Consider the following 26,402-nt stretch of genomic DNA (forward strand, 5'->3'; position numbering starts at 1 on the left):
ATATAATCTCCTGGTGTGCCGTTTGCTAAGACCATTGGAAAAGCGCAGTATTAGGGTGGAAGTGACCTGATTTTCCAGGTGCCATCTGTCACCCCTTTCTTTGACTAGGAAAGGGAATTCCCTGACCCCTTGCACTTCCCGGGTGAGGCAATGCCTCACCCTGCTTCGGCTTATGCTTGGTGCACTGCACCCACTGTCCTGCACCCACTTTCCGACACTCCCCAGTGAGATGAACCTGGTACCTCAGTTGGAAATGCAGAAATCACCCATCTTCTGCGTCACTCACGCTGGGAGCTGTAGGCTGGAGCTGTTCCTATTTGACCATCTTGGCTCCACCCCTATTTAAATTATCTCAACAAATAAGACCTTCTGGAGTTCTTAAATAGATTTGTCAATCTAATAAATTAGTAAAAAAAGATGATGCTTTAAATTTTGTTAAATATTCGAATGCTATCTTCAAATTTAAAGTTTCAACTAAAATCATAAGGCTAAAACAATTATTTAATTATATATTTTAAAGAAATTTTTTAAAAACAGGCCAAATCTCTTAAATTTTACAAATACCTTAACCATCCAAAATACATAGATAGCAATACACTTATAATAAAACTACTACTGCTATGAGTGAGATCAAGAATCAGCAAACTATGGCCTATAAACTAAATCCAGTCTGCAACCTGTTTTTGTACAGACTGTGAAATAAGAATTTTTTTTAAGTAATAATCTTCAATTTCTTTAGAGCCATTTTAAGTTTAAAGAAAAATTGAGCAGAAAGTAGAATTCCCATATGCTTTCTCCCCCCTACCCAGGTTTTCCTTATTATTAGCATCTTCCATTAGTGTGGTACACTTGTTATTAATATAATTGATGAGCCAATATTGGTATATTATTATTAACTAAAGTCCACAATTTACATTAGGGTTCACTCTTTGTGTTGTACAATCTATGAGTTTTGTTTGTTTGTTTGTTTGCTTTTGTTTTTTATGGAGTCTTACTCTGTCACCCAGGCTGGATAGCAATGGCATGATCTCAGCTCACTGCAACCTCTGCCTCCTAGGTTCAAGCAATTCTCCTGCCTCAGCCTCCCAAATAGCTGGGATTACAGGAAGGCACCACCACAGCCAGCTAATTTGTGTATTTTTAGTAGAGACAGGGTTTCGCTGTGTTGGCCAAGCTGGTCTTGAACCTCTGACCTCAGGTGATCCACCCGCCTCAGCCTCCCAAAGTGCTAGGATTACAGGCATGAGCCACCGCGCCCAGCCAATTCTATGGGTTTTGACAGATGTATAACTACATGTATCCACCTTTACAATATCATACAGAATATGTTTTGCTGCCCTAGAACACCCCTGGGCTGCTTCCATTGATCCTTCCTTCCTTCTTCCACCCACCCAAACCCCTGACAACCGCTGATCTTTTTCATCTCCATGGTTTTGTCTTTTCTAGAATGTCATATAGTTGGAATTATGATTCATATCATACAGTATGAGTTTCAAATCAGCTTCTTTAACTTAGCAATATGCATTTAAAGTTCCTCTATGTCTTTTCATGGCTTGATAGCTCACGCCTTTTTAGTGCTGAATAATATTTCATTGTCTGGATGTACCACAGTTTATCCATCCATTCACCTATCTTAGCTGTTTGCAAGTTTTGGCAATCATGAATAAAGCTGCTATAGACATTCATACGCAGGTTTTTGTATGAACATAAGTTTTCAGCCCATCTGGGCAAATACCAAGGAAGGAGATTGCTGAATCCTAAGAGTATATGTTTAGCCTTGTAAGAAACTGCCACCCTCTCTTCCAAAGGGGCTGTACCATTTTGCATTCTCATCATCAGTGAATGAGAGTTCCTGTTGCTCCACATCCTCACCAGCATTTGGGGGTGTCAGTGCTTTGGATTTTCTGTAGGTTCCAAGGTGTTGTTGTTTTAATTTGCAATTCCCTAATGACATAGGATGTTGAGCATCTTTTCGTATGCTTACTTGCCCTCTGTATATCTGTATTGGTGAGGTGTCTGTTTAGATCTTTTGTTCATTATTTTAGTTGGTCTGTTTTCCCATTGTTGAATTTTAAGAGTTCTTTGTATGTTTTGGATAACAATCCTTTATCAGATATGTATTTTGCAAGTATTTTATCCCAGTGTGTGGTTTGTCTTTTCATTGTCTTAGGGATTTTTAATTTTTAAATGGTTGGGAAGAAAAATCAAAGCAGAATATCATCATGTGAAAATTACATAAAATTATATTTTTAATGCCCATAAATAAAGCTGTATTGAAACACAGCCATGCTTATTCATTTATTATTGCTTCTGAACTACCATGGCAGAATTAAGTCATGGTGACACACTGTATGTGATGTTCTCATGGCTTTGCACTGTTGCCCAGAGCACTATAAATCACAGTGACATGTTTATAACTTGACAGTTTTCCAACCATGTATCACTATACAGTGACATCTTACTATTTTATTTTTATGTATTTTTTTTTGAGATGGAGTTTCGCTGTTATTGCCCAGGCTGGAGCACAATGGCACAATCTCGGCTCACTGCAACCTCTGTCTCCCAGGTTCAAGCGATTCTCCTGCCTTAGCCTCCCGAGTAGCTGTGATTACAGGTGCCTGCCACCACACCAGGCTAATTTTTTGTATTTTTAGTAGAGACAGGGTTTCACCCTGTTGCCCAGGCTAGTCGTGAACTCCTGACCTCTCAGGTGATCCACCCACCTTGGCCTCCCAAAGTGCTGGGATTACAGGCATGATCCACCACGCCCAGCCGTGACATCTTATTTTATTGTTTTATTACCAGTATGTCTTTGTTTCTGCTCCTTAGCCTCTTCTCTTCCTCTCTTCTGTTCTCAGTGCTCTCCCATCCTCTCTTCTGTCCTATCTGAGATCCATCTTTCAAGGCCTATACTAAGTTCTTATTCCACCAGGAAGTCTCTGGATTATTCCTTGGCTATCATCATCATCATCATCAATCAACTATTTTTATTATTTATATGTATGATATTATATGTTAATCATATATGCAAAATGTGTGTGTGTGTGTGTGTGTGTGTGTGTGTGTGTGTGTGAAATGTATACATGCCAGGCACTGTTCTAAATATTTTATATGAGCTGTCTAACTTAACCCTGGCTGGGGAAGACTATTGTTTCTCCCCATTTTATCAAGGTGGAAACTAAGGATCTTCAGGATCTCCCTAAGGTCACACAGCAAGTGTTGAAGCCACAGTTCAAACCCAAGATGTCTTGCTCTGACGTCTACCCATTTCCACTAGGCTCGTCTACCTCTCGGTTTGCTGAATATTGCAGTTTCACCCTCGATGATACTCTGGTTTCTCCTGCACATCACAGAAATAAATCTTGTCCACAACTGGACTCTGAGCTCTGGGAGGGAGTGTTCAGGATGTGGCAACAGGACAGGGATTCAGGGGCTGAGAAGGCCTGGGCTCCACTCCCACCGTGCCGCCTTGGGGCCCTTCTCCTCTCTGTTTCAGCTTCACCAGCAGTAAAGCGTAGGGTGGGCTGACAGTGGCCTGTTGAAATGAGTAGCTTGAAATCCACCAATGTGGGAGTATTTGTACTACAGACATCGACAAATTCTACAGGAAGGACCCTAATCTGTAGAATTTGCCGATATCTGTGGTACAAATCCTCCCACTTTGTATTTGCAGTACGAATACTAACCCCCTCTGATATGGTTTGGCTCTGTGTCCCCACCCAAATCTCATCTTGCATTGTAATCCCCACATGTTGAGGGAGGAATCTGGTGGGAGGTAATTGGATCATGGGGGCAGCTTCCCCCATGCTGTTCTCATGACAGTGAGAGAGTTCTCACGAGATCAGATGGTTTTAAAAGTGGGAGTTTCCCCTGCACTCTTTCTGTCTCCTGCTGCCTTGTGAAGAAGGTGCTGGCTTCTCCACCTTCTGCCATGACTGTAAGTTTCCTGAGGCCTCCCCAGCCATGTGGAACTGTGAGTCAATTAAACCTCTTTCCTTCATAAATTACCCAGTCTTGGGTAGCTCTTTACGGTGGTGTGAAAGTGGACTAAAACACCCTCTGAGAGCCAGTTTACCAGCGCAACACTGGATAACCAGGAGAAACGACCAGCTAGAGTCCTAAAGCTCCAACTGGGTTTGGAAAAACTGGCTGCATCAACTCCTGTAACCTCAGAGTCCTAAAGGACACGTGAGAGCATGTAGTCCATTTCCGTATTTCACATACAGAGGAATGGCAACTGGAGTGGGAAGACAGCCAGGCACAAAGCTGCAACCAGCCCCTAAGCCTCCCGTCTCCTGCCTCAGGGTTCTGTTCTCTGCATTTCTGTTCTCTGCAGCAGTGAGTGACAATGGAGGCCCAGAGTGGGGCAAAGTCCCGCTCCAGTCCCCAAAAATGCAAAGCCTGCTGCTAAGCTGGAGAGATATGAATGACCCTTACCCACAAGTTAACCCAATATCCCAAGCCCAGAAGTCTAGCGGTCTGGCCCAGGGGGCATTCTTGTTTTCCATGGTGAAAGCTCCTGAATATGCTCTTCTTCCATGCTCCCTCAAGAGACCTCACCTTGGCCAGATGATCAGCCAGCTTGTCCCTGGCATCCTTTGTATCCTTCAGCCCATTCTTGAATGCCGTGTCCACCACATCACACTGCTTGCGCAGATCATTGGCTGTCTGGGACAGGATTCGATCCACCAGGGCTTTCAGCGTCAGGGAGTTGTTCCGCTGCTTGTCAGCCTTCTCCACATTGGTGCTGGAGAAGTCCAACCAGTCTTCCAGACTCACGGAGCTGAAACAGACCCCACGCTTTCATTCACAGCATATTTGGGGTGGGGAAGGGGGTTGGGAGAGAGGGACGAGCTACACCTTCCTCTCATCAGAAGCACCTAGAACGTTACCCTATCTCTAGGCAGAGCAAATAGTGGTCTGTCAGTATCAATAGCTGTCACTTTGGGCAACCTCCCTACTCTGGCATTGGGCTGGCACCTTATAGACATTATCTCATTTAATCCTCATGACGGCCAAGTGAGCTAACTTTTCTAATCCCCATTTTACAGATGAGGGAAACTGAGCTCAGAAAAATGAAGTAACTTGGGTGAGATTGCTCAACTAGAGATAATTTGAGCATCAAAATAAATACTAATGTAATAGATTACACTGAATAAAATAGAAACCATCCATCTATACAGATTTAAATAAACAAGTGAATAAATTACTCATTTGAAGAGGAACTATCTTCTGGAATGACACTGATGAACTTCAAAATAATGTTAATTGGAAGAAACCAGACACACACACACACACACACACACACACACACACATCTAGTATATAATGCTGTTTAATGAAAAGCAGGCAAAACCATCCTATTACAAGTCAGGAAAGTTATTACCTTCAGGATGGAGGGAGGGACTATTGATTGGAAGAGGACAGGATGATAGGGATGGTGATAATGTTTTCTTTCTTGACCTGGTGGTGATATGAGGCTTTGTTCAGTTTGTGATTAGAAGCAGCCTCTGAGATGGCCCTTAGTGATCCCCCCTCCTGGTATTCATGCCTTTGTGTAATTCCCCTCGCTTGAGTATGGGATGAATTTATTGACTTCCTTCTCACAAATAGAAGGATGTCACTTCTGGGATTAGGATATAAAAAGACTGTGGCTTCTGTCATCCATTTCTCTCTCTCTCTCTCTCTCTCTCTCTCTCTCTCTCTCTCTCTCTCTCTCGGATCACTCATTATGGGAGAAATCAGTTGCCATGTCATGGGACATCCCCATGGTGAAATTCACAAGGCAAGGAAGCAAGGCCCACCATCACCCACAATCAGCTTGGAATTGGACCCCACCTGGGTCAAGCCTTCAGATGGATTGCAACCCCAGCAGCTGGCTTGACTACAACCTCAGAAGACATCGAGCCTGGGGCACCCAGTTGAACAGGGCCTGGCTTCCCCACCCAAGGAACCATGAGATAATACATGTTTATTGTCTTAAGCTGCAAAGTTTTGGGATAATTTAGTATACAGCAAAAGATAACTAACACAATGAGAATGCTTCAAACTTGTGCACTCTTCTATATGTATGTTTTATTTCAAAAAGAAGGTTTTAAAAATTAGAGTGAGTTAGGCTGTGATATAATGTTAACTGAAAAATGCAAATTAGATGTCGCAGAAAAGGTACATAGTATAATCTCATTTTTATAAACTAAACAAAGTTTACCGTATGTGTGTGAGTGCACATGTACATATGTTTGTATGAACATGCAGCTAACCCCAGTTATCTCAGTGGATGTAAAAACAGAAAGGGGAGGCCGGGCGCGGTGGCTCACGCCTGTAATCCCAGCACTTTGGGAGGCTGAGGCGGGCAGATCACGAGGTCAGGAGATTGAGACCATCCTGGCTAACATGGTGAAACCCCATCTCTACTAAAAATACAAAAAATTAGCCGGGCATGGTGGCGGACGCCTGTAGTCCCAGCTACTTGGGAGGCTGAGACAGGAGAATGGCGTGAAACCGGGAGGCGGAGCTTGCAGTGAGCCGAGATCGCGCCACTGCACTCCAGCCGAAGTGACAGAGAAAGACTCTGTCTCAAAAAAAAAAAAAAGAAAGGGGAAAAATTCACTTTCTCTTTATACATTTTTAGATTATTTTACTTGTTAAAAACATGTATAGATGAAGGAATAAAATGTTTTATTCTTTAAAGGTTTAAAGGTTTTATGTCAGACTTTCTTAGTTAGTGAGCCTAACCTGGAGAATCAGGAGCCTCTGGGCCCAATGTCAAGGTCACCATTCAACGCTGCCTTTGCCCCAAGCCCACCACTTCCAAGCTCTCAGCCAGCTGCAAGGACGAGCCGCTAGGTCTTGCCTGTCTGAGAAGCACTGGGTCACCCGCAAGGAGGAAGACGGCAAGGCCCACTCACTTTGGCTCAATCCTCACAGCGTTCTCAGAATATCTGATGTTTGGTGAGTTGTTGTTGAGCGAGAAGCAGATATCATCTATGGTCAGGGCCACAAACTTGTCCTTCAAATCCTTCTCAAGATTATACTTGGCAGAGCGGTTCATCCTGAAGGGAGAAAGTAAACTGGGTTTCTGCCTCTGGAGTGCCCAGGTGGCACCCACAGGTCCTCAGAGAGGTCCTGGAAAGTGAAGCTGCAGCTAGGTCTGGTGCAGGATGATGGTACTGCCCCCCACCCATCACCCCAACACTCATGCGTATACCATTTGATGCCCGGTGACAAATCAACGTAACCAAATGTGGACTTGGAGATTCTCCCTTCTACTGTGACATTTTCCAGTGTCACCATTGCAGCCTACTATGTGTGAGGGGTCAGCCTCACCAGTGGGTTCCAGCGTCCTCCAGTTTATAACCAGGGTGAAATCCAGCTCCAGCCCCACCCTTACCAGAGGGCGGCTGCCGTGTATGAGGGATGTGGCCAGCTCTTACCCTGAGTGCTGGGGCGATCTGGGGACACAAAGTGGGAGCGGGAATGTTGAACCCCTTTCTTTCTGTGCCATGGAGCCCAGCTTTTGTGGACACTGCCTTTTCTCAAAATTCCCAGTGGAGATTTGGAGGGCAGGCCGAAGAGTCATACCGAATCTGCTCGGAAGCCTCCTCCAAGGTACGGGTCAGCAGAGCCATAATGCCCCGGATGATCTCAGCCTCCTTTATCAGCTCATGCTCCACTGTGTCGTGCACCAGGTCAATGCCAATGCGCTTCTCCCTGGCAGGGGGAAAGGCAGCCAGTCAGCCAACACGTGCAACATGAGGTGACTCAACATTGGCTAATGTCTGCACACTCAGAACTACCTGCAGGACTGATTTGAGTGTCACCCGATCCATCCGATGACACAGTGGGTGACAGATATTAGTTGGTGTCTATGTGACTTCAAAGTATCCAAACACAATGAAGAAAAATTGATTGATGACTGGTCACTTGGTCTGAAACATGCCAAATGGACTTTTTTCTCTCTCTCTCTTTTTCTTTTCTTTGTATTTTTTTAAATTATACTTTAAGTTCTAGGGTACATGTGCACAACGTGCAGGTTTGATACATAGGTATACATGTGCCACATTGGTTTGCTGCACCCATCAACTCATCATTTACATTATGTATTTCTCCTAATGCTATCCCTCCCCCAGCCCCCCACACCCTGACAGGCCCTGGTGTGTGATGTTCCCTGCCGTTTGTCCAAGTGTTCTCATTGTTCAATTCCCACCTATGAGTGAGAACATGCGTTTGGTTTTCTGTCCTTGTGATAGTTTGCACAGAATGATGGTCTCCAGCTGCATCCATGTCCCTGCAAAGGACATGAACTCATCCTTTTTATGGCTGCATAGTATTCCATGGTGTATATGTGCCACATTTTCTTAATCCAGTCTATTACTGATGGACATTTGGGTTGGTTCCAAGTCTTTGCTATTGTGAATAGTGCCACAATAAACAAACGTGTGCATATGTCTTTATAGTAGCATGATTTATAATCCTTTGGGTATATACCCAGTAATGGGATTGCTGGGTCAAATGGTAATTCTAGTTCTAGATCCTTGAGGAATCGCCACACTGTTTTCCACGATGGTTGAACTAATTTACCCTCCCACCAACAGTGTAAAAGCGTTCCTATTTCTCCACATCCTCTCCAGCATCTGTTGTTTCCTGACTTTTTAATGGTTGCCATTGTAACTAGCATGAGATGGTATCTCATTGTGGTTTTGATTTGCAGCCTCAGTGTTTAGACAAACAATTGAACATAGAAAGATGTTTTAGGGTGGGCGCAGTGACTCACGCCTGTAATCCCAGCATTTTGCGAGGCTGAGGCAGGTGGATCGCCTGAGGTCGGGAGTTGGAGACCAGCCTGGCCAACATGGAGAAACCCCGTCTCTACTAAAAACACAAAATTAGCCAAGAGTGGTGGTGCATGCCTGTAATCCTAGCTACTCAGGAGGCTGAGACAGGAGAGTCGCTTGAACCCGGGAGGTGGAGGTTTCGGTGGGCCGAGACTGCACCATTCCACTCCAGCCTGGGCAACAAGAGCGAAACTCCATCTCAAAAAAAATTTTAAAAGATGTTTATAGTAATAATAACTATTAATAATAATAACACCAATAGTAATATTGCCTCTGCCAGTGAGCACTTACTCCGTGACAGGCATTGTGCTGAGCTTTATTAATATATAAACATTCTTTCTTAACCCTTTCAAGTACAGATGGGGAAACTGAGTTTCAGAGAGACTAAGTGATCTACCCAGTGTCACAGAACTGTGTGTCACATGTGCTTCTAGCCAAGACGCCATCCTCCTCCCAAACTGACCCTGCTACACAACGTTTTGCTCTTTTTCAACCTGCATGATAGTGCTTGGAAAGGAGGTTCCCCTACTCACTAGCTGGGTGCCCTTAGCCACTATATAACCTACCTGTGCCTTGGTTTCCTTTTCTGTAAAATGGGGGTAATTATTAGTACTTCATAGGATTGTGGCACACTACAAATGAACTATAAAAGCATAAGCTACAGTACCTGGCACATAGTACACGCTCAATAAACTTAGCAGCCTCTACGTTATCATTATCCTTAGGCTTAGACTTGAGCCAACTGGGTGTTGAGCTCTTTGATGAGCTGCTATTTCTCTTTGCTTCATAGATTTCTAAATCTGGCTGGGGAGACTGCTGCCTGGTTCCTGCAAAGGGTCCTGGTTAAGCTTATGGAAGGAATAGGGCTTTCCAGGGAGACAGGGGCATGGTGCATTTAAGACACTGCAAGTAGCTCCACACACCTAAGCACATCCCACTATTGGGGACAAGATATGGATCCAGAGAGGTCACTGGGGGCCCTATCATGATGAACCTTGGTTTGCTAAGCTAAGAAGCTTAAAATTTATCTTGAAGCCATTGGGGTTTGAAGGATTCTAAGCATGGCGGTGACCGGGAAAAATCTGCATTTGGAAAAGTTCACTCAACAGCCAGTGTGCAGGGTGCACTAGATTATAGGGGACTATGCTAACAGCAAGAAGACCTGTTAGGGCACTCCAGCTAGGTGTGCAGCAGAACCCAGGTCTGGAAACCAGCATCACCCCAGAGTAGAAAGGATCATTCTATTCACTGGATTTATAGGAGGGAAATAATAATAAAAAGCATGTTCCTATAGTGCTGTCTGGATTACAAAGTGCTTCCATGTGGCTCTGCATGGGAGAGACATACTGTCCCCTGGGAGCTGTAGTGTCTGTTCTCACCTTCTTCCTTGGCAACAGAACCCCTGGTTTTTTAGCTGAGCACCTGGCTGCCCAAAGTAAAACCAATCATTTCCCAGCATCTGTTGGTGTGGCCATGTGATTAAGTTCTGTCAATAGGATGCAAATAGAAATGATGAATGCCAGACCGCACTTACTCCTACTTGCTGGAATGTAGACATAATGGCTGGAGCTCCAGCTGCCATCTTAAACCACAAGGTAACATTAGGAGTGAAAGCCATGTGCAGCAGAACAAGAAGATAGACAAAGCCTGGAACCCTAAAACTGTGGCCCACCATTCCAACCCTGGACTGACTATCTCTAGACTCTTTGAATGTAAGAGAGAAAGAAATCGTTTTCTTTAAATTCAATGTTATTTTAAAGTTTTCTGCCACCCACAGCCAAACCTAGTCCTAACATATTTGAGTTGAGTTAGTCAAGAGCAGAGTTGAGGCATGAACCAAGTCCAGTGCCCCTTGCACTGCCCAGCACCAGGGGCATGCTGGGATAACTTCAGGCTCTAAAAGAACACCTGTTCAAGTGCTGTGTTCTAACTCACCATCGCGCACAGCCGGCATTTACTACCCAGCGTCTCATTTGTCACAACACGTGAATCATTTGAGGGACCTTCGCTCCTACCTGTATGCCAGGCACGTCTCAGTGATGTGCAAGGGCTCTTTCAAGGTCTCCAGGGCTTTTTCCAATCTGATCTTATATATGAGCAGATCATCAGTTACATTCACAAGCTGCTCAAGTTTGTCTTCTAACTCCTTCTTCCAGAACTGGACTTCCTCGAGTCTCTGTTCTGAAGCACACGGGGAAGTTACACCAGGGTTAATCTATCCCAAGGTAGCCAACATTTGAATCAGAAACTTGAAGACTGTTGTAAAACCACCTGTGACATGCTCTTTTCCTCTTAGTGCTGTGCTATTTGGGGCATCTTTTCATCTTTTTAAATGTTTATTTGCAGGAAGGAAGGAAGATATATTTTCTTACAGTCCACATCAGATTTATCATTCTACACCCACTAGTTCTTCAGTGCCCACTGTTTTTAATAACTTTTAATTTTATCAAAGATATAAATGTGTGTTGTTAGAAAAGTCAAATAGTATCACAAAGAATTAAAACTCTCTGACCTGTCCCCACCCATTTGAGACGGAGTCTCACTGTGTCACCCAGGCTGGAGTGCAGTGGTGCAATCTCTGCTCACTGCAAGCTCTGCCTCCTGGGTTCACACCATTCTCCTGTCTCAACCTCCTGAGTAGCTGTGACTACAGGCATCTGCCACCACACCTGGCTAATTTTTTGTATTTTTTAATAGAGACTGGGTTTCACCGTGTTAGCCAGGATGGTCTCGATCTCCTGACCTCGTGATCCGCCTGCCTCAGCCTCCCAAAGTGCTGGGATTACAGGTGTCAGCCACTGCGCCAGGCCCCTTATCACTTCTTACATTTGCTTATATTGCTATTCACTCATTATCAGTTTTGATATTATATGTTGATTTCCTGTGATGAAAGATAATGATTTGCTCTTAACCAATTCACACAACATACTTCCGTCTCCCAATATAGTTGTATCACCATTTTGTTAAACAATAAATAAGTAAACTTATTATTTATTTACATTTTGTAAATATATAAATGTTATTTACACCTGAGCCCTATCATACACTGTAATAAATTTCTTTTCTTACAAAATTTTCTGTTTTGGGGAGGAGTTAAAATGGCATTTTTGCTTCACTTTCTTTTTTAAATGATAATTAAAGGCAGATTTATTAGGCACCATGAGTAAAAAATGACTGATTATACTAGGAAAACAATTAAATATATATATATTTAATTGATAATGAGTAGTTCAGCATTTGAATCTTAAAGTCATAATGTACTGGTTGTAGTGTCAGTTTCCACTTCTGTAAGCTGACTCTGTTTTAAAAAAAAAAAATGTTATTGTATATATTTGAGGTTTACAACATGACATTATGAGATAGTAAAATGGGTAGCGTAGTGATTGCTTCAGTTTCTTTATATTATTAATTTTTTCTCAATATGCCCTCAATATATTCCAACCCATCAAGTAAGCTATCAGTTTTCTTTCCTCCTTGGAGATGTCTCTCCTAGAGCATCTTCTCCTCCTGTTGGATGAGTTGCTCTCTAGTTTGCTGTGTAGCTGTCATCCTATGACTTTGCTTCCAGGAATCCCCTTCACTCTTCTCCTGTTGCTGTCCCATTTCCTGGATTGTATTTCTTCCTCTTCCTTGATTTACTCTTTCAGTATGCTGAAGCATATCCTTCAGTAACTTCCTAAGAAATGGATGCACGTGAGGTAAAGTTTTTGAAAACCTGCAAGTCTGCAAATGTCTTTATTCTACCCTCGACGTTTCATTCTATTTGGCTGTGCCCTGAGTTACAGTTTGTAACTCTTTTTTATTTAGAATTGTGATTGTGTCCCTCCATTTCCTTCTAATTTCCAGAGTTTCTGTTGAAAAGTCTGATGCCACTCTGATTCCTGATTCTTTGTATATGACCTGTTTTTTCCACTCTGAAAAATTTTAGTAATCTATTTTCCTAGGGTCCTGAAATTTCACACTGGTGTCAAACTTATTTAATTGTTGTGTCACATGCCAGATATACCCTTTGATATGGTTTGGCTCTGTGTCCCCACCCAAATCTCATCTCCAGCTGTAATCCCCACCTGTTGAGGGAAGGACTTGGTGGGAGATAATTGGATCAGTGAGGCAGTTTCCCCCATGCTGCTCTCCTGATAGTGAGTGAGCTCTCTGGAGATCTGATAGTTTTATAAGGGTCTCTTCCCCCTTCATTTTCTCTTCTCTCTCCTGCCACCATGTGAAGAAGGTCCTTGTTTTCTCTTAGCCTTCCACAATGATTGTAAGTTTCCTGAGGTCTCCCTAGCCATGTGGAACTGTGGGTCAATTAAACCTCTTTCCTTTATAAATTATCCAGTCTCAGGTATTTCTTTATAGCAGTGTGAAAATTGAATGATACAGAGAATTGGTACTGGAAGTGAGGCACTGCTATAAAGATAACCTGGAAATGTGGTAGTGACTTTGGAGCTGGGTAACAGGCAGAGGTTGGGACAGTGTGGAGGGCTCAGAAGAAGACGCAAAGTTTTGGGAAAGTTTGGAATTTCCTAGAGACTTGTTGAATGGTTTCGATCAAAATGTTGACAGTGATATGGACAATGAAGTCCTGCTGAGGTAGTCTCAGATGGAGATAAGGAACTTATTGGGAACTGAAGCAAAGTTCACTCTTCTTATGCTTTAGCAAAGAGATTGGCAGCATTTTGCCCCTGCCCTAGAGATCTGTGGAACTTTGAATTTGAGAGAGATTATCTGAAATTGGAACTTATGTTTAAAAGGGAAGCAGAGCATAAAGGTTTAAATAATTTGCAGCCTGATCATGTGGTAGAAAAGAAAAACCCATTTTGGGGGAAGGAATTCAAGCCAGCTACAGAAATTTGCATAAGTAACAAGAAGCCGAATGCTAATTGCCAAGACAATGGGGAAAATGTCTCCAGGGCATGTCAGAGATCTTCACAGCAGCCTCTCTCATCACAGACCAAGAGGCCTAGGAGAAAAAAATGCTTCCTGGGCCAGGCCTAGGGCCCTGCTTCCTCATCTTCTTCTTTTTAGAGACAGGATCTCACTCTGTCACCCAGGCTGGAGTGCAGTGGCACAACCATAGCTCACTGTAACTTTGAACTCCTGGGCTCAGGAGATCCTCCCACCTCAGCCTCCTGGGTAGCTGAGACTACAGGTACACACCACCACACCCACCTAATTTTCTTATTTTTGTAGAGGCAAGGGTCTCTCTGTGTTGCCAAGGCTGGTCTCAAACTCCTGGTCTCAACTGATCTTCCTATTTTGGCTTCGCAAAGTGCTGGGATTCCAGGTGTGAGCCACCATATCTTCTCCATTTTCTCTACGCTCTTTCTGAAACTCCTGTTAGTTATTGAGCCTCCCAGACTGATCCCCTAATTTTCTTGTCTTTTCTTTGCTGTTATTTTGTTGTCCTTTTTTCCCACTTTCTGGAGATTCTCAACACTTCTTTTGATTTTTAAGATTTTTCTGCTCTTATATTCTTAATTTCTAAGAACACTTGTTCTCCAAATGTTCTCTTTTTTAAAGACTCCTCTGCATGTTCCAAGGATGCAATCTCTTCTCTAAATTCTTGATGGATTTGATAGTGTATGTCTTCTTTTTCTCTATGCACTATCTGTCTCCTGAGTTTCTGTGTCTTTGATTATTTGTTGTGGTGTCTGCCATGTTAGTGGCTTTCCTCAATTATTTGGTGATCATCTGATTTAGACCGAGATGCTAAAGTGCTACCTGGAAATGCTGTCTAGAGGGACAGTGCTTGTCAACCAGAATGCTTTATCATACAGAGTGATCAGTTGAGACCCTGGCATCTCACAGGAGAATCCTCAAATGTTAATATTTATGCATCTTTCCTTTCGGGGCCAGTTACTTTCTACTTTCTCCACAGAAAAGTCCTCCAGTCTCCTGTCTGAGGGTAGAAGCCTGGCTACCAGTGTCTTAGGAACCAGCTGGAAGAATTACTATGTAGACATAGGAATGAATGAATCACCAAGTAGACATTCATTGAACCCTTTAACCTTTAACCTTCTGCTGGGGTGAGGGAGAGCCAGAGTGAAGAGGAAGCTCTTTATAAAGACTTTCAACCAATCTTGTTTCTGGTTCTATCCTGACCCTCCAGCTTCAGAAGTAACTGGATGCATCCAGTTTTGAGCACTACAAGATTTCTGCAGCATGAATCAGCTGGCTTCTTATTGTTCTCTACCCAGCCTGATTTTCTGCAGTCCCTAGGTCTGTTACCAGCTGACCTTTGCTTTCTAAAATTTTGATTTCATTATTTGTCTACTGTTGCTTCCTCTCTAACTCTGTGTGTGTGTGTATGTGTGCACATGCGTGTGCTTCCCTGTGTATGCGTCTCAATCTCTCTCATGCTTGGGGCATAGCTTTATTATTATTTTGTTAGCTTTACTGTTATTAATTCTTTACTGCTATTTTGTTGGAATTCTAAAAGGAAGAGAAGACAAATGCATGTGCTTAATCCACCATGTAGATGGGCATCTTCCCATTGACACCTTGTAACTGACTTTCACCTCTACTGTGTACCCTCCACTATCCTACTGGACATCTCTTATCTCAAAGGTCACCAATAATCTTTAAGTCACTAGTCCAAATTTATTTTGGCTCAGCTCTCAGTCTCTTAGACATTTAGACAACCACTGATACAATAGAAGACTTCCTCGCCTGTGAAACCTCATCTTTTTTTTTTTTTTTTTTTGAGACAGAGTCTCACTCTTTTGCCCAGGCCAGACTGCAGTGGCGCGATCTCGGCTCACTGCAAGCTCCGCCTCCCAGGTTCACACCATTCTCCTGCCTCAGCCTCCCAAGTAGCTGGGACTACAGCCGCCCACCACCATGCCCGGCTAATTTTTTGTATTTTTAGTAGAGACGAGGTCTCACCGTGTTAGCCAGGATGGTCTTGATCTCCTGATCTCGTGATCTGCCCACAGCGGCCTCCCAAAGTGCTGGGATTACAGGTGTGAACCACTGCGCCCAGCCAAAACCTCATCTTTTGGCTTTCATAACCTTGGTCTCATCTGTTTATTCTTCCACCTGAACTTATGTTCCTCGGCTCTTCTCTTGGTCCTCTTCAACTCATGTGCCCTTTTCTTCTCTTTTGATACATTCTTTGGGTAGTCTAATCTACCCTTATGGCTCCCCTTACCCATCTTTATGTGATTACCTCCAGATTTCTAGCGTTACTTCTTAAATTCTAACAGGCTACCCAATGAACTGAACATTCCAAAATCAAGGTCTTCCTCAGGCTTGGCCCTGCTTCATCTCCCTCTCATCTTCATCATGCTGCTGTTCCTCACGTACTCTACACATCAACTTGGACCTCTCTACTCATTCCCCATAAATGTCACACTCATCCTGCCTTTATTATTTTGTCCAAGCTATCTCCTTGACTTTTGTTGTTAAAATTCATTCATAAATCCAACATACATATTATCGAGCACCTTTTCTCTCCATCTTTACTGCCATTGCCTTCATCTAGGCCAGCAACTTACAATAATTTTAGTTACTTGCCTTTTTACTTGTGTTGTATCTCTTTTACATAGTAGAATGTATCAGTCTTTTTCAATTTTATACTCCTAAGCATCTAGCACAGGGTCAGACCTATTTGAAGAGTGAATGAATTAATGAATGAATGAGCTCTGATCCCATTAACCAGGATAGGGAACTACAGAAGCAGAAGCAAGTTTTGAAGGACAATGATGAGTTCATCTTGGGACATACTTATTTTGAGGTGCCTGAAGGAATCTAAGTGGCAATATATAGCAAGTAGTTCTCTATTTCCCCAAAAAGTTCTCATGAGAAATTAGAGCTGAAGATTTCTATTTGCAAACCAATAACACAAAGAAAATAGTGATAAAATTTCTAATGAGGTCATCAAGAAAGATTGCTTAGAGAGAAGAGAAGAAAAAGCTAAGAAGACGAAGAACAAAACGCTAAAGAACACCAATAGGAAATGAATGGGGAAAGAAGCATCAATAATAGAGAAGAAGAAGAAATGGCCAGAGAGAAAGGAAATTTGAATCAGGAAAAATTTGTGCCATAGAATTCTAAAAGTAACTGGACACATCCAGTTTTGAGCATCCAGTATTGTAGAGAGATCAAGTTGGATGAAGACTAACTGATCATTAGATTGGAAAATTGAGTAGTCATTGGATGTGACCAATTGGAAGTGATGTGCTCTCTCCTCCAATCTGACGGTGCTTTATTGGTACCTCTTATGGGATGAAGCACACCGTATCCTGGGTATCCTGTACTGGACTCATCTCTACTTTCAGACTGCAAGCTCCCCAAGGGCAAACACCAGTCTGGTGGTGTGTCTATATCATCAGCACCAGCACAGGTACTTGCAAGTTATTTTTAACTTTTTATTGAAATATGAAAAACCTATAGAAGAGTACACATATCATAAAATTCAATGTGTTTTCATAGTGAACACACACATATAAGACCCAACTCAAGAAACAGAATATAACTGGCATCCCAGGAGGTCTCTCATGACCCCTTCCAGTTCTTATCATTCCACACACCAAGGTATAGATTCATTTTTCATTTTATTTGGTTTGTTTTACTTTACATAAATAGAATAACATGGCATGTACTCATCTGTGTGTCATTTATTGTACTCAACATCTTACTAAGTTTGTAAGATTCATTGGTAGTGTTGTATATAGCTGTAGGCCACTCATTCTCTTTGCTGTGAGGTATAGCATATTTATCCATCCTACTGTTGATAAGCATGTGGGTAGTTTCCAGTTTGGGGCCATTACAAATGGCCCTCCTTTGGCCATTGCAGCATATATCTTTGGTAAACATATATTCCTGTATGATAAAACTCTAAAGGTAGAATAACCAGGTGAAAAGTATGCATGTCTTCAACTGTAGTCAATACTGCCAAAGCTTTCCAAAGTGATTACAGCAATTTATATTTCCACCAGCAGAATATGACAGTAACAGTTGCTCCACATCCTCTTTCCTCTCCTTTCTTCTTGTTCTCTTCCTTCTTTTTAATTGTAGCCATTCCATGGCTGTAGAATGGCATCTCAACTTGATTTTAATTTGTATGTCCCTGATGACTCATAAAATTAGCGCACCTCTTTACGTGTTCATCGGCTGTTTGAATGTCCTCGCTTGTAAGGTGTCTGTCAAGATTTGTCCATTTGTTTATTGAGTTATCTGCCTTTTTCTTTTGAATTCTTAAAAGTTATTTATATATTTTGGATATGGATTTGTCAGATATATATATTGCAAATATCTTTTCCTACTCTTTAGATTGCTGTTCAGCCTTTTGATGAGGTGTTTTTGTTAAACAAAAGTTCTTCATTTTAATATAGTCTAATTTATTGCTTTTCTTTTCTATGAATGCTTCTTTTCAGGCCTGCTTAAGAATAAGAAATCTTTGCCTTCAACAAGTCATAAAGATCATAAATATATTCTCCCATAAGTGTCATTGTTTCACCTTTCCCATTTAGATATGCACTCCACTTAGATTTGCAGATAGATAGATAGATAGATAGATAGATAGATAGATAGATAGACAGACAGACAGACAGACAGACAGACAGACAGACAGACAGATAGATAGATAGATAGATAGACAGACAGACAATACGAGGTAGGGGTTGGGATTTTTTTTTTTTTTTTGCGACGGAGTCTTGCTCTGTCACCCAGGCTGGAGTGCAGTGGCACTATCTCACGTCACTGCAAGTTCCGCCTCCTGAGTTCACGCCATTCTCCTGCCTCAGCCTCCCGAGTAGCTGGGACTACAGGCGCCCGCCACCACGCCCGGCTAATTTTTAGTGTTTTTAGTAGAGATGGAGTTTCACCGTGTTAGCCAGGATGGTCTCGCTCTCCTGACCTTGTGATCTGCCTGCCTTGGCCTCCCAAAGTGCTGAGATTACAGGTGTGAGCCATGGCGCCTAGCCAGGATATCATTTTTTTATATGAATATCTAATTGGGCAATTCATTGAAAAGGCTCTCTTTTGCCCATTACACTGTAGTGTTGCTTTGTCATACTCAGATGAATGAATGTATGTGGGTTTGTTTCTGGACTCTGCCATGTTTCATTGGTCAACAGGTCTATCCTCACTTATACTTTGCTGTCTCAATTACCATAGCTTTGTCACAGCTCTCAGTACCTACGGTAGAAGTCTTCCAACTGTGTTCTTCTTTAAGATAGTTGTGCCTATTTTTTTTTTTTTTTTTTTTTTGAGATGGAGTCTCGCTCTTGTCGCCCAGGCTGGAGTGCAGTGGCGCAATCTCAGCTCACTGCAACTTCCGCCTCCCGGGTTCAAGCGATTCTCCTGTCTCTGCCTCCTGAGTAGCTGGGATTACAGGCACCCACCACCACGCCCAGCTAATTTTTTTGTACTTTTAGTAGAGACAGGGTTTCACCATGTTGGCCAGGCTGGTCTTGAACTCCTGACCTCAGGTGATCCACCCACCTCGGCCTCCCAAAGTGCTGGGAGCCAGGCATGAGCCACCACGCTCAGCCTCGTGCCTATTCTTGACCCTTTGCATTTCCATATGAATTTTAGAAGCAGTTTGCCAATTTCACCATAAAACCTGCTGAGCTTTTCATTGGCATTGCATTGAATATATAGATTAATTTTTGAAGGGAATCAACACTTTTAAATACTAGGTTTTCCAATCCATTAACTCATAAATCCCTTCATTTACTAAGAATTTCTTTAATTTCTTGCAAAAATGATTTTTCAGTGCAAAACACTTGCACATCTTTTGCTAGATTTATTCCTACATATTTGATGCTTTTAATGCCTAATGGCTAATTTTAAAATGATTCCATGAATCAATGAAGGTTCACTTTTTCCCCATATCTACTGAAACACAGTATTGTGAAAATGAATAATGATTTCTCTTCTTTTTTTTTGTTTTGAGACAGAGTCTCACTCTGTCACCCAGGCTGGAGTGCAGTGGCAAGATCTCGGCTCACTGCAACCTCCACCTCCCTGGTTCAAGCAATTCTCTTGCCTCAGCCTCCTGAGTAACCGGGACTACAGATGCATGCCACCATGCCCCACTAATTTTTTTTATTTTTAGTAAAGACAGGGTTTCACCATGTTAGCCAGGATGGTCTCAATCTCCTGACCTTGTGATCCGCCCACGTTGGCCTCCCAAAGTGCTGGAATCACAGGCATGAGCCACCATGCCCGGGCGCCTTCTCATTTTTAACACCTACCTATTTGCACAATTATTTAGAACAGGCCTATCTACAGGGTGGTATCAATGTAAGGGTCAACCTATTAGGAGAGCCTAACATCTAACGTTGCTGACCTGAATGAAGGTTTCATTTACTGGAAATTAGAAAACTACAGTCCTCAGACCAGGTTTGATCCATAAACGTGTTTGTTCAGCTGGCCCAGTGTTATAAATAAATTAAGTCAGTTACCAACATTTAAAACGTGAATAAATTCCTGCTTTCCAGATTTTCTTGAAAAAATCAGACAATCAGGCAACACTGGGCTCATGTTCTTTCTTGGAAGCAATGGGTTGAAATTGAGTAGCAGCTTCCTCCTTAGATGGGGCACACATTCTCCAGGTCTCCACAGTCCCTACTAAACCCTAATGCCTTACATTCAATCCCTATGCTACCTGCTTGGTCCCTATAGATAGTCGAGTTGGTTACCCCTGATTAATCCCTTTTTGGCATTTAGCAGATGTTGGTTGTTTGTTTTATTTTATGTTTATTTTTGTTTTGATTATTTAAGGATACTATCTTTTTTTTTTTAATGTGCTTTCCTGAGATCTTTGCTAAAGAACGCTACCTTTTAAATACTGTTTTAGGCAGGGTGCAGTGGCTCGTGCCTGTAATCCCAGACTTTGGGAGGCTGAGGCGGGCGGACCACCTGAGGTCAGGAGTTCAAGACCAGCCTGGCCAACATGATGAAACCCCGTCTCTACCAAAAATACAAAAATTAGCCGGGTGTGATGGTGCACACCTGTAATCCCAGCTACTCAGGAGGCTGAGGCAGGAGAAGCGCTCGAACCTGGAAGGCAGAGATTGCAGTGAGCTGAGATTGTGCCACTGTACTCTGGCCTGTGTGATGGAGCGAGACTCTGTCTCAAGAAATTTAAATAAATACTGTTTTAAGTAAGGAATTGTCAAGAGAAAATGACTCCTTTTAAGACTCAAGTAAATGTTCTTCTCTAGAAAAACTTTTCCAATTTTTCACATCTACTCCGCCCCTGTCTTTGTTCCCCTACCCCAGCACCTATCTGGTTATACACCTGTCCCTTGGTATCCTCAGAGGATTTGTTCCAGAGTCCCTGACAGACACCAAAATCCATGGATGCTCAAGTCTTTTATACAAAATGGTGTAGTGTTTGCATATAACCTATGCACATCCTCCCATATACTTTCCTTTTCTCTTTATTTTCTTTCTTTCTCTTTCTTTCTTTCTCTCTTTCATTCTTCCTTTCTTTTTCTTTTTTTATGAAACAGGGTCTTGCTATATCACCCAGGGTGGTCTCTAACTCCTGGGCTTACAGGATCCTACTGCCTCAGCCCTCCAAGTAGCTGGGACTAACAGCACATGCTACCACACCCAGCCAGTATACTTTAAATCATCTTCAGATTACTTATAATACCTAATACAATGCAAATACTATGTAAATAGCTGTTGAACTGTATTGTTTTTATTTGTATTCTTTAATTGTTGTATTGTTATCTTTTATTGTTTTTTTTTCGTAAGTATTTTGGACCTACAACTGGCTGAACCCATGGATACAAAGGGCTGACTGTATTCTGATGATTAATTTTTGTATCTTTATCCTCTTCAAGTTAGAAGCCCCTAAAAAGCAGAGATTCTGATCATGCCCTGTGGTATGCCTAGTGTGTAGTACATAGATGCCCATAGATGCTCAATAACTGTGCATCAAATCAACAAATAAATGAATGATGGGTGGCTGAAAATCAGGCTGGGTTACCTTGTGTCTATCTTAGGGCAGTGAACTTAAACATAGAACCTGGAGAATACACATGATTTTCTCTAATATTCAAAAATAATCTGTTGCCACACGTGAACATGACACTATAGCTAAACTCAACAGCCTCATCCTAGCATGTTCACGAATATGCCAAGCATGTTGTCTTACCTAGTTTCTTGTTCACATCGCTTTGAGATTTTCTTGTGGTCTTTTCAATTTCATCCACAAGCCTCTGGCTTTCTGCAACCAGGCGTTCTGATCGGGACCTTTGAGCGTCTGCTCTGTGGTACTGGTTCTTGTTAGCAATGTGCCACTCTGAGGGCAGGAACTTGGGCGGAGGTTGTAATAGTTTAGCCATTTGAGGTTTCCAAATTCCTGATCAAAAGCAGACTCTTTTAGATTAAATGAAAGCAATTTGTCCTTTTTTATGATAATTTTTATTCAAGGATGACATATATACGGAAAATTGCATAAATCGTAATCTGTACACAAAATAAATCTATCTGTGTAGCCGGCACCCAAACCAAGAAACAAGCATTACCAGCATCTCTAACCTCCTCCCAGTTACTCCACCTCAAGCCCCTCAGGGTAACCAGTATCCTGACTTTTAACACTACAAATTCGTTTTGCTGTTTTTGAATTTAACAGAAATGGAATAATACAGTATGTATTATTCTGTCTCTGACTTCTTTAGCTCAACATTATGTTTGTAAAATTCATCCATATTGTCTATATGATTGCAGTTTGTTCGTTCTCGTTGCTGTGTAGGTGCCATTATATGAATAAAGTCTAGCTGTCTTTTCTACTGTTTATGGATATTTGGGTTGTTTACACTCTAGGGCCATAATGAGAATGCTATTAATAGTCTCATACATGTCTTTTGGTGAACACGTGTATGCATTTTTATAACTCATTAGAATTGTTGGGTCATGGAGTAATGTTCTGCCAAACAGATGAGCCCAGAGATGTTTTCTTAAAAAAAGAAGAAGAAAAAAGAAGAGGAAGAAGAAGGAGGAGGAGGAGGAGGAGGAGAAGGAGGAGGAGGAGGAGGAGAAGGAGGAGGAGGAGGAGGAGGAGGAGGAGGAGGAGGAGAAGGAGGAGGAGGAGGAGGAGAAGGAGGAGGAGGAGGAGGAGAAGGAGGAGGAGGAGGAGGAGAAGGAGGAGGAGGAGGAGAAGGAGGAGGAGGAGAAGGAGGAGGAGGAGGAGAAGGAGGAGGAGGAGAAGGAGGAGGAGGAGGAGGAGGAGGAGGAGGAGGAAATGTAACATGTGTAAACTGACAACTGGGTATTGAACTTGTTCAACACATAAAAGAATCTAAAAACTTCCAGGACAAAGAAAAGGAGAGAACAGGAAGGGGAACAACACAGGGGAAGCCAGCTGGCAGAGGCTGTCGGAGTGGAAACGCTAAAATTACCCATTTCATCTTCATACAACTCTGATGGACCATGAGAACTGCCTTCCTCAGATAGGGCTGAAATCTGCCCCCACTCCCATCTCTACCCTAAGGTCTGAGTCCCTGCTCTTAGGGGCCTCTGGATCTCTGAAGCCTTCACATATATAAGGATGAAACTAGAGTCAGATCTTGACTAGGCTGAGAACCTCAGCCCACCCAGCCCCCTCAGACAGCATGGAGTTTCTCCGTTTCTTCCTAGCCCAGTCCCTTTTATGGTTTCTACCGAATTTATCTGAGTGTGGAGCCCAGCATTTAACCCAAGACTCCTGGATAAGTCTGAGTAGCCCCCAGAGAGGTGGGGACCTAAATTAGGGCTCATCCCAACGTCATAAGGATTTGGTTAGGCGGGGAGGGTTGCGGGTAGGGGTCGGTGGGGTGGGGTCAAGGTTTACTTACCTCAGCGCCACACAGAACCACTACCCAAGCCCGGGATGGGAGCCTCCTTACCCCAACTGGAGCTTCCAGCTCTTGCAGAACAGAGAGGTAAACAACGCGGTCTCCATGACAACAAGTGACGCGTTGCCAGGGCAAATAGGGCTGGTTCCGCCACTGAGCAGCCTGGCCAAAGGCTTGGCGCAGGCGCAAATTCTGCGGACCCCAGAGCCAGAGACCCAGGAGTGTGGCGTGTGGGAAGGGTAGGGCCAGATGCTCCGGCCACCTCAACCTACCGCGAAGACGCGGGGCACCAAGCAGAAGACAGCGGCCAAAGCCCCGAGCTGGGAGTCAGGAGACCTGCGTCTAGTCCGGGCCCTCCCGCGGGCGGGATCATCTCGGGTCGCGCTGTACCCCGGGTCTCAGACTTCCCGGCTGTACAGTGGGGTTGGGCTGGGCGATGCCTCCAGGACCTCGCAGTCGCAGGCGAAATTGAGGGTTAAAAATCAGGAAGCCAAGTTGATTGTTTCTGTAAGCTACAATGAGTTTCCTGCAGAGTTTGTATAGGTCTGTTACCACAACTGGCTTATTTCTGCGTGGGGCGCCCGATGGGGCACTCTGTGAGGGCAGGTGTGAGTAGAACGCCTTCAGGCAAACACTCCAGAAGTCACTCTGCATCCACTAGGAGAGGGAAAATATGGGAGAAAAATTAAATCGGAGGGGATAGCTTCAGAAGATTTAATATTTGTCAAGTAGGACTTCCAGAAGGAAAGAAAAAAAGAGAGAGAAGGGCAAAACAATTGTGAAAGTGAGAGAGAGATAACTTGATCCAAAGACTCAAGTCTTTAGATTAACGACCCACCTGAAATTAACACACACACGCCCATTCCTTACATATAGTCCTCCCTGTGGATTATACATATAATCCATAGAGTGATTAGCTCCAGGATCCCCCTCAGATACTGAAATCTGCAGATTCTCAAGTCTCTTATATAAAGTGGTGTAGCATTTGTATATAACCTATGCACATCCCTAGATAGGCATACTTTACGTCATCTCTAGATTGCTACAATACCTAATACAATGCCTAATACAATACCTAATATAGTGCCTAATACAGTGCCTAATGCAATACATAATACAATACATAATACAACGCCTAATACCTAATATAATACCTAATACAATGCCTAATACAATACCTAATACAATGCCTAACCATACCTACTCATCACTTCATTCGCATGGATTCAACATAGCACTCAGGGTGCAACAAATTCAAGTTCTGCTTTTTGGAACTTTGTGGAATTTTTTTCCTGAATATTTTTTATTTGTGTGTCATCGCATCCAAGGATGTAGAATCCACGGATATGAAGGGCCAACTTTATACCTCTTCTGGTGGAATTTCTTAATTCAAATAATAAGAAGAAAAAGAAAGAATAGGTATCAAGTGTTTCATCTCTAACACAGGTGGCTAGAAATGATGGTTGCTAGAAATGATGCTAGGATAATGCCTTCAAATTCTATAGAAAATTATTTCAAATCTGGGATTCTAGAACCAGTCAAAGCATTTCATGTATGAGAGCAAAATAAAAGATTTCTTTGGACATGCCAGTACTCAAAACGGTGAGCGTACATTCTTTATGGGAAAAAATAATACAGCAAAAGTGAAAAATCCAGAAAGAAGAAGATATTGGATGTAAGACATAGTGGAACCAACCCAGCTGTGTGATGAAAAGAAAGCTCGGTGTAATAGCTACAGAACTAAAAAGCAATCAGTCCAAATTACAACTAAAAGTCAAAAGAAGTTTTGAACAATATCTTTAAGAAGAGTTATACAAACTATGCTTCATAACCCAGAAGTATAACCACATGGTGAGTTGAAATTATGTCTCTTCTGAGCAATAAAAAGTAGATAAATGATGACAGTCTCCGTGATGCATGCCTGAGGTGCCATCACTTGGAATGCCTGGGAGGGATGGCTTGAGCTCAGGAGTTTGAGACTGCGGTGAGCTATGATCACACCATTGCACTCCAACCTGGGTGACACAGACCCCTGTCTATTAAAATATTTTTTAATTTTTATAAGTTAAAAATAGACAAATACAAATTCTGAGAAAAGTTAAAAGCTGCACAAGGGCTGGGCATGGTGACTCACACCTGTAATCTTGGCACTTTGGGAGGCCAAGGCGGGAGGATTGCTTGAGCTCAGAAGTTCAAGACCAGATTGGGCAACATGGTGAGAACCCTGTATCTAAAAAAATAAAAATAAATAAAAAACCTACAGAAGAAAGTTATAAGTATGAAGAAAATTAAATTTTGATGTCATTTTCAGAGTAGTATATGAAATACAAGAGATGGTGCCAAAAGTCACCACCCCCTCATGATCATCCCTGCTGAACTCATTCATTCTCTGAACTCATTCATTCTCTGAACTCATTCATTGATTTGTTCAACAAAGATTTGTTGACCACTCTCTGAACTCGTTCTCTGAATTCACTCATTCATTAATTTGTCCACATACCTACTGAACATCTATGAAGTATCAAGACCTGTGCTAGACACTAAGGATAGATGAAGATAAAACACAGTCTCTGCCTTCTGTGGAGATTACAGATGCACAGCTATTGACACAGCAATTCAATTCCACATCTAGGGATTTATCCTACAGATACATCTGCACATGTGCAAAATGATGTAACTGTGTGTAAAAAGTTATTCATTGCAAAATTGTTCTTAATAGAAAAAAATTTACATATCCCAAATGTCCACCAAGAGGAGACTGATTAAATAA

The 26,402-nt window shown here is 42.5% G+C and overlaps 1 protein-coding gene across 3 annotated transcripts in view; it reads right to left on the minus strand.

Moving 5' to 3' along the window:
• TEKT1 (tektin 1) overlaps positions 1 to 23,739 on the minus strand; it is a 32,030-nt gene extending 8,291 nt beyond the window's left edge. For 2 of the 3 annotated variants that reach the window (XM_055367314.2, XM_004058435.5), the window contains exons 1-6: positions 23,633 to 23,739; positions 21,952 to 22,158; positions 10,850 to 11,015; positions 7,582 to 7,710; positions 6,909 to 7,052; positions 4,561 to 4,783 (exon numbers count right to left, since the gene is read on the minus strand). In XM_055367314.2, coding sequence (XP_055223289.1) covers positions 4,561 to 4,783; positions 6,909 to 7,052; positions 7,582 to 7,710; positions 10,850 to 11,015; positions 21,952 to 22,141 — 852 coding nt within the window. In that variant the 5' untranslated portion in view covers positions 22,142 to 22,158; positions 23,633 to 23,739. The remainder of the gene's footprint in view (positions 1 to 4,560; positions 4,784 to 6,908; positions 7,053 to 7,581; positions 7,711 to 10,849; positions 11,016 to 21,951; positions 22,159 to 23,632) is intronic. The other variant, XM_019012919.4, reaches the window with a different exon arrangement.
• Between the last annotated feature and the right edge of the window lie 2,663 nt (positions 23,740 to 26,402).

This window comes from Gorilla gorilla, chromosome 19 (assembly GCF_029281585.2).
Source record: "Gorilla gorilla gorilla isolate KB3781 chromosome 19, NHGRI_mGorGor1-v2.1_pri, whole genome shotgun sequence".
NCBI lineage: Eukaryota > Metazoa > Chordata > Mammalia > Primates > Hominidae > Gorilla > Gorilla gorilla.